General features: G+C 44.5%; 1 protein-coding gene across 2 annotated transcripts in view; it reads left to right on the top strand.

The window, feature by feature from the left end:
• LOC102769488 (zinc finger protein 234-like) overlaps positions 1-8,967 on the top strand; it is a 27,451-nt gene that overhangs the window by 5,157 nt on the left and 13,327 nt on the right. The window contains exons 2-3 of one of the 2 annotated variants that reach the window (XM_015560897.1): positions 3,302-3,397; positions 7,932-8,058. In XM_015560897.1, the coding sequence (XP_015416383.1) occupies positions 3,383-3,397; positions 7,932-8,058 (142 nt within the window). In that variant the 5' untranslated portion in view covers positions 3,302-3,382. The remainder of the gene's footprint in view (positions 1-3,301; positions 3,398-7,931; positions 8,059-8,967) is intronic. The other variant, XM_015560898.1, reaches the window with a different exon arrangement.

Here is an 8,967-nt window from a genome sequence, read left to right as displayed (position 1 = left end):
AAGATCCTTGAAATTTTCATTTAGTTCCTTGAAAGTCTAAGTCCCTTGAACCTCTCATTAAGATCCTTGAGCAAACTTATAACCGTTGTTTTGAACTCTTTACCTAGTAGTGTGCTTGTTTCCATTTCATTTCGTTCTTTTTCTGGAGATTTCTTCTGTTCTTTCATTTGTCACATGTTTCTTTGTCCCACATTTTGGCAGCTTCCATGTGTTTGTTTCTATGTATTAGGTTGACTTGCTGTCTCCTGGAATTGGTAGATTGGCCATGTGTAGTAGGTGTCCTATAGGGCCCAGTGGCTCAGCCTCCCCAGACACCTGAGCTGGGCCCTCTAGGTGTGCCCCTGTGTGGGCTGTGTGCACAGTCTTATTGTAGTTGAGCCTTGATTTCGAGGAGTTGACCTCCCGGCCAATTGACTGTGAGGACCAGGTACGACTACAGTGGAAGAGCCACTGTGCAAGAGACACCCTTATGGAGCAGGACATGGTTCAGTGAGGCTTTGGTGCTCACAGAGTCTACTCCTTGAGTGTGTGGCTTGTGATGTGTAGAGTTGTAATCTGGTATAGTCTGAAGCTGTCCAACAGGTACGCTGGCTCTGGGGCCTTCTGGGACGTGCAAAGTCTGCCACCGCTTGGGGCCACCTGTCAGGAGCTACAGAAGGATCTGCAGATGGCTGCTGTTTGCTATTTGTATTGGGCTTGGAGGTGCCCAGGTTAGGCCAAGCTGTGAAGCAAGGCAGGCTAGTATGAGTGCCAAATCTTGGATATCTTATTGATAGACTAGAGGCCCGATGCACGAAATTTGTGCAAGGGGCTCAGCCCCTGATGCCGCAGTGGCTGACTCTGCCTCCACCCCCGCCTGCTGCCATGGCCGCCTCTGCCTTAGCACTTCCCCCACGCCACCCCCCACCACCATGGCTTCATTCAGAAGGTCATCTGGAAGGACGTCTGGTCTAATTAGCATATTATGCTTTTATTATTAAAGATATGGGGCATGTTGACACCAGTTGCTCCTCGTTTGAGAGATTTTAGGAAAGTCTAAAGCCTGAACCAGGATAGGACATTCAGACAGAAAAGCCACTGCAAACGACTTGGGTGGGGCTGCAAGTTGGATGGGGCAGGTTTCTCAGGGAATCACCAGGGTGGAGTGAACAGTGTGAGCCTCACTGATGGAAACTCAGATATGGCTGCCAGTCAGCTCTGAAATGGGGGAGGTCCCAGCACAGGAATGATGACCCCTGCAAGCACCCTTGTCTGTGAAAAAGCCACCCCTGTGTTCCTGCCCCAATGCCAGACAATCCAGTTCCTCCCGTATGTCCCTGATTCCCCCAATGCTGCTGTCCAGCGCTGGAGCTCAGAGGGAGCGGGACTGTGTAACTCCTGTGCTGGCCCTTTAAGAGGAAATGCCTGGTTCTCCAGCAGCCTCCATGTCACTCTGTCCCAATCCCTGGTGGTTTTACACCCCAAAGATACAGAGACTTCTCTTTCTAGCCCTGGAACCCTGGGTGGGGGTCTGGTGTGGGGCTGGGACCCCTTGCTCCTCGCGGGAGACCTCCACAGCCAATATATCTGTCCCTCCCGAGTTAAAAAAAAAAACCCACACGTGTGTCGGTCCAGCCTGTTTTGTGCCTCCACCCATCTGACCAGTCTCGATGCACTTTCTTCTTTACTTTTCTAGTCATAGGACTTCCATGCAGCCAGATTTCAGGGGGTTCTGAATGATGGTTGTTCTGTATTTTAGTTGTAACTTTGAAGTGGTTGTGGGAGGATGTGAGTACCGGCATTTACCTACACCACCATCTTCGTTCTCTCTGCTATGCTATCTACTAAAGAGGGAATATGCAAATTGACCATTACCCCATCACAAAGATGGCAGTGCCCATAGCCACAAGATGGTGATGCCCAGTCCCTCAGCCCCACCAGAGCCCCCCAGTCATTAGGGCGGCCCAAGGTGCAGGCAAGCCTCGGGTGGCGGCTGCCAAGCTGCTCAAAGCCGCCCAAGGCTCAGGTAACCAGGCCTGGCCAAGACTTGCACAGCAGCAGAGGTGTGATGGGGGCGTCGCCTTCCCCTGATAGCCGGGTCGCCTCCTGCCCCTCAGGGCTCCCAGACTGTGAGAGGAGGCAGGTCGGGCTGAGGCCCACTAGTTCCCATATATAGTTAATCCTCATTCTCATATCTCAGACCAACCACTAGCTTACTTTCTGTCTCTGTATTTTTCAACCTTTTATTTAAATGGGATAATACAATATGTGGTCTTTTGAGACTGGCTCTTTAACTTATAATGTTTCAAGATCATATTGTAGTATATATCATAATTCCATTCCTTTTTATTGCCCATGAATATTTTATTGTGGATATACCACACTTTTCCTATCCATTCACCCACATAGGTGTACATTTTAGTTGTTTCCTGTTTGGGGTTCTTATGAATAACAGTTTTAGAAACACTTAGGTGTAAGTTTTTGTCTGGAGATATGTTTTCATTTCTCTTTGATAGGTACCTAGAAGTGGAATTGCTTGGTGATTGGTAACTTTAGGAATAACCTTTTAAGAAACTGCCAAAACTGTTTTCCACAAATCTTGTCCAGAATCTTGTGTTTCTTATCAGATACTAGAAACCAATTTGTTGTTGTTGTTGTTGTTTTTAGAAAACAGTTGTCTGTGGTCATTTAAAAATTATTGCTAAAGCTTCACATTGTTAGGGAAGACAATGAGGCCGAGTCAACAGATTTTTCAGAAGTTATGAGTGACCTTCACAGAACAGAATAATCACTTCAGAAGTACAGGTACCATACAATGTCTTTTGGTAGTGATCACATTATAGACCAATTTCATATTATAAAATACCATCTTTTTTACTATAGCTATAAAAATAAATCCTTTTAGTGTTTAAAGTGTTAACCAGCTCTGAAGAGTTCAATTAATTTGGAGCTAATATTCTCTCAGTTGTACAGATGACACAACTGAGGAAAAGAGATGTTATTAATTTGCCCAAGACAACCCATCTCCGTGAGATGCTGAATTAGGATTTGAACCCATATATTGCTGCTCCAGAGATGATCCTTGCTCTGGACATTCTATTGTCTCAATTTGTATCATACCAGAATCTGATTTGTGACCTTGGGTACCACAAGGCAGTGTTGGAGATGGTGCCAGTGTGTGTGTGGTGCAGGAATGGAGGCCCTGCTGAGATCTCGCCAGGCTGTGTACAAGAAAGGGGCTCCTTGGCTAATTCACAGGAAGTGTTCAGGGAGGTGAGCAACATCCCGGTCACCCTTTCATGCCCTTTTTCTGTCTTTTCAGAAACTCCTAGGCACAGCTCTGCCTGCGAGGACTCTCCATATCTCAGCCAGGACCTACATTTGCAGAAGTAAGAAGACAAGAATGACCACACTTAAGGTGCGTATGGTTCACTTTTTTACTGTTAAAAATTCCAGCTCACTACTCAGAAGATCACGTGCTTTTCCCTTTCCTGGATGACTCAAGGAGAACACCAGGCATTTAAAGACCTGTTTACTTTGTACTTGCTTTTAGTGTTGGTTTTATTTTGTCATTTCATTTTACTTCAAAAATATGTGGACAAATTAATAGAAATGACCACAAGTTCTCCAACTTTATTACTTCACTGCCGGCACATTAACTATTATTTTCTTATATTCTCTTCTTCGTGTATTCATAGCTTAATTAATATTCACAATTACATCTAATATTAAATAGGGCTTTTTCATTTAATATCACATTTACTTTTTATGATTCTGTAGTATTTCTATTATTGACACACTTTTTAATTTTTAACTTCTTATCACTCATAGACATTAAGGGGATTTAGGAGTTTTGTTTTAAGTAACATTTGCAGTGACAATTTTCCTACCTGCAACTTTTTTCTCCAAAAAAAATCAATTCTCCAAATAACATGTCTATGTTTTGTCCTCAACATACTATGAGCTTAATGTTGAAAAAATGCATTGATACAGACCCCATTGGAATTTTATAGGTAGGATATTCAAATCCGGCATAGCACCATAGGCACAAATATTGTTGGAGATTTTCACACAGGAGGAGCTAGATTCTGTCTTTCCTATGTCTGCGTCAGATCCTACCTGTCTTTTACTTACTCATCTACTCTTTTTAAAATATATTTTTATTGATTTCAGAGAGGAAGGGAGAGGGAGAGAGAGAGAGAAAAATCAATGATGAGTGAAAATCAATCATTGGTTGTCTGCCTCTTGCATGCCCCCTATGGGGGATCAAGCCTGCATCTTGGGCATATGCCCAGGGAATGGAACAGTGACCTTCTGGTTCATAGGTCGCTGCTCAACTGTTGAGGTCTAGCCCTAGTAGGTCCAGGGGTTCCCAAAGGTGTGGACGGAGTCAGCGAAGAATGATTGACACAGAGACAGCGTTCAGTTGATCAGCATAGTGGGTTCTCTCTTTTTTCTCCTGTTACATCTGTATTTATACCATTTGATCCTATAAGCATGCCTCTATAGTCACATCATGGTATGTTTTGGGTCCTCCCTTGACCTTCTACAGTTCCTTGGCAAGCACATAATTTTATCTATATTTTTTTAATTATCACCTTCCATATTTCATCAAAAGGTGGGCAAGTGGCATAAAATCATCTGTTATAAATCCAAAACGGTATTACTTTTGTCCATTAATAGCTCAATTTCATTAATAACCAATTCCCCTCTCCTTCACTACCTACCACTTCCACCAGGATTGCAGGGATCATTCATGTAGATCAGTGATGGTGAGCCTATGACATGCGTGTCAGAGGTCACACACGAACTCATTTTTTTGGTTGATTTTTCTTTGTTAAATGGCATTTAAATATATAACATAAATATCAAAAATATAAATCTTTGTTCTACTATGGTTGCAAATATCAAAAAATTTCCATATGTGACACCGCACCAGAGTTAAGTTAGTTAGGGTTTTTCCAAATGCTGATATGCCGAGCTCAAAAGGTTTGCCATCACTGCACTAGGGGGTTTTACTGATTCATTCCCCTCCACAGTCCCATCAATCCCCAACATCCCCACCTGGGGAAACAACCTTCCTCGGGGAGGTGGACCTGGTTAAAATACATAGCGCTAAGAGGGGGAGAGCAAACATATGCCATATACGCCAGGTCCCTTGAAACATATGCTGTTCAGATGTTTCTTCCCTGCAGCGACTGTGTCAAGCAGCAAGGGTGGACTGGCTCCTGGCACTCAGCCACTGAGCCACACCAGCTGGGCTACTACTACATTTATTCCTGCATGTAATAATTGTTTTTTCAAAGTAGTATATAACCTTATGTTTGTGTGTATGTTTTTAAATAATAGACTTTATTTTTTAGGGCAGTTTTGCATTCACATTACAATCCAGCAGAAGATACACAGGTTTCCCTGTACCTCCTGCCTTCACACATGCACAGTCTCATCAATTTTTTTTTTCTGTTAATCCTCATCTGAGGATATTTTTCCATTGATTATTTTATAAAGAGTGGGAGCGAGGGAAGAGGGGAGGGAGGGAGGGAGAAAGAGAGAGAGAGAGAGAGAAGCATCGATGTGAGAGAGACATCAATTGGTTGCCTCCCACAAGCGTTGAGATGGGGGCCAAGGAAGGAACCTGCAACCCAGGTACATGCTCTTGGCTGGGAATCAAGACCTCAACCCTTCAGTCTGCAGACTAAGATCCTAATCACTGAGCCACACTGGCCAGGGCCTCTGCCTTTATAACACCCCACCACCACCACCACCACCACCAGATGGGTACATTCGTTAGAATTGATGAAACTGCATTGACACATCATTATCACCAGAATCCAGACTTTACATTAGGGTTCCCTCTTTCTTTTTAAATAGTATATTTTTTATTGATTTCAGGGAGGGAGAGAGTGATAGAAACATCAATGACGAGAGAGAATTTTTGATTAGCTGTCTCCTGCAAGGGCCCTACTGGGTGTGCCATGACCAGGAAGAGAACTGTGGCCTCCTGGTTCATAGGTTAATGCTGAGCCACACCAGTCAGGCTTAGGGTTCACTCTTTGTGTACATTCTATTCCGTAGGTTTGGACAAATATATTATGGCAGTGGTTCTCAGCCTCCTGGCCCTTTAAATACAGTTCCTCATGTTGTGACCCAACCATAAAATTATTTTCGTTGCTACTTCATAACTGTAATGTTGCTACTGTTATGAATCGTAATGTAAATATCTGATATGCAGGATGGTCTTAGGCGACCCCTGTGAAAGGGTCGTTCGACTGCCAAAGGGGTCGCGACCCCCAGATTGAGAACCGCTGTATTATGGCATGTCCCCGCCATTATACTCTCATACACAGTAGTTTCATGTTCTGAAATCCCCTTGTGCTCCACCTCTTTATCCTTCTCTTCCTCCAGCCCCTGGCAACCCCTGATCTTTTTACAGTCTGCATAACTTTACCGCTTCCAGAATGTCATGTAATTGGGATATCCATAAATAACCTTTACACGGGCTTCTTTTACTTAGTAATATGCGTTAAAGTCACTTCCATGTCTTTTTGTGGTTTAATAGCTCATTTCTTTTTAGCACTAAATTATACTCTGGTCTGGATGTACCAGTTTATCCATTGACCACCTGAAGGATATCTTAGTTTCCTCCAGTTATAACCTAAGGTATAACCGTGGTTAAAGATGTCCTCTCTTGTCCTGGATGGTGTGGCTCAGTTGATTGAGCATGGTCCCGGGCACCAAAAGGTTACTGGTTTGATTCCTGGTCAGGCCACATGCCCAGGTTGCTGGCTCCATACCAGTAGGGGGCATGCAGGAGGTAGCTGATCGATGTTTCACTCTCACATGGATATTTCTTTCCTAAGGTATAACCGTGGTTAAAGATGTCCTCTCTTGTCCTGGATGGTGTGGCTCAGTTGATTGAGCATGGTCCCGGGCACCAAAAGGTTACTGGTTCGATTCCTGGTCAGGCCACATGCCCAGGTTGCTGGCTCCATACCAGTAGGGGGCATGCAGGAGGTAGCTGATCGATGTTTCACTCTCACATGGATGTTTCTTCTTCTCCCTGTCCCCTCCTCTCTCTTTAAAAATGAATAAAATATATATATATATTTTTAGAAGACGTTTATTAAAGCTAGGCACAATGAAACACAGGAAAGGCTGGGGAAATGAGTGTAGGCTGGTCTGCTTTGGCTCACTAAGAAGTCAGAGAAAGGGGCCACGGGCCAGGCTCAGGGGGTTTGCCTTGCAGGAGCTGCCGCTGCCCATTGCTGCCTTGGCTGCAAGCCTCATGTGGTCCCTTAGAGTTTAGGAGATGCACACCTTTCTCCAGATTGCAGCAGCCAAGGCCTGTGGAGAGGGGCTGCCTCCTGGGCCACAGGCGAGAGGCCGAGCCTGGACTCCATCGTGAGCCTCATGGCAGCCTGGTGCACGTGGGCCTGCAGCCCCCTCACTTTCCCCATGTCTCAGGTTGACACCCACAATGGTCCAGAGCTGCGGGACGCATGAGACGGGCCTGCAGGAAGATGCCAGGGCGGAAACTGGATCCCAGGCAGCTGGGTTCTGAGAACTTCCCTGCAGCAGCTGCGCCTGAATAAAAATATTATTTAAAAATATCTAGTCTTGCCCTGGCCAGATAGCTCAGTTGGTTAGAGTGTTGTGCCAATAAACCAAGGTTGCGAGTTCGATCTCTGGCCAGGGCACATACAAGAAGCAACCAGTGAATGTGTAAATAAGTGGAACAACAAATTGATGTTTCTCTCTCAAATCAATTAGCTACTTATTTTAGTGGATATTAAAGAAGTAACAGCCTCCATTTCTCACGTTGACGGTGACGGAGGAGCCAGCCAGGCCGTATAAACGGCCCGTGTGACGGCTACTAGCCATTCTGTTGAAAGAACACAAGCAGATGGCATCTGCTCGGTGCTGGTTGAGATTACATGTGTTCGGTGTTGTAGGAGGAAGTGACGTTCCAGGACGTGGCTGTGGTCTTCACCGAGGAGGAGCTGGCGCTGCTGGACCCGTCCCAGAGGAAGCTGTACCGAGACGTGATGCTGGAGAACTTCCGGAACCTGGTCTCAGTGGGTGAGGACAGGCGCTCTGTGACTGCATGTCAGCTCCCGGGAGTAGCTTTGTATCCTTGGGTGTTCAAGGCTTTGGAGCCCTTGTACTGGTTCCCTGAGTTTGGGGGTCTGACTTTCCTAATATATACTGGACACAGAGAGTGAATTATTTTGTTTTCATCAGCGGGCAAGTTTGTGTTTTGTTAAGGAATTGTAAATGCACAGTATACTGCTTTGCCTTAGCAATTTTTGACTCCATCATGAGTTATAAAACCAATTGAGACCTACTCTCAATTTTTTTTAATCCTCACCCAAGGATATGTTTTTATTGATTTTTAGAGAGAAAGAGAAACATGGATTGGTTGCTTCTCCACGCACTCCTGGGATTGAACCCAAAACCTAAGTATGTGGTTAGGACTCGAGCCTGCAACCTTTTGGTGTACAGGATGATGCCCCCACCAACTGAGCCATCGAGCCAGGGCCCTACTCTCAGTTTTTAAGGAAATAAAATTAATTAGATTACTGATCCTCTCACACTCTTCCAACATATTCAAGGAGGAAGTATTGCTTAACTCATTCTGCATATGTGTATGGGTCTTTTTAAAGTTTTATTCTGTCAGTATGTTTATTAAAGCTGGGGACTGAAACAAAAGAATGGCTTAGGGTAGAAGAAGCAACAGGAGAGCTTATGCCAGTGATAGTGAACCTTCTGAGCTCGGCGTGTCAGCTTTTTGAAAAACCCTAACATAACTCTGGTGCCGTGTCACATATAGAAATTTTTTGATATTTGCAACCATAGTAAAACAAAGATTTATATTTTTAATATTTATTTTATATATTTAAATGCCATTTAACAAAGAAAAATCAACCAAAAAAAGGAGTTCACGTGTCACCTCTGACACCAGTGTCATAGGTTCGCCATCACTGCACT

Source organism: Myotis davidii, unplaced genomic scaffold (genome assembly GCF_000327345.1).
Source record: "Myotis davidii unplaced genomic scaffold, ASM32734v1 scaffold896, whole genome shotgun sequence".
Classification (NCBI taxonomy): domain Eukaryota; kingdom Metazoa; phylum Chordata; class Mammalia; order Chiroptera; family Vespertilionidae; genus Myotis; species Myotis davidii.
The sequence above is the reverse complement of the archived record's forward strand: the minus strand, read 5'-3'. Positions and strand labels throughout refer to the sequence as shown.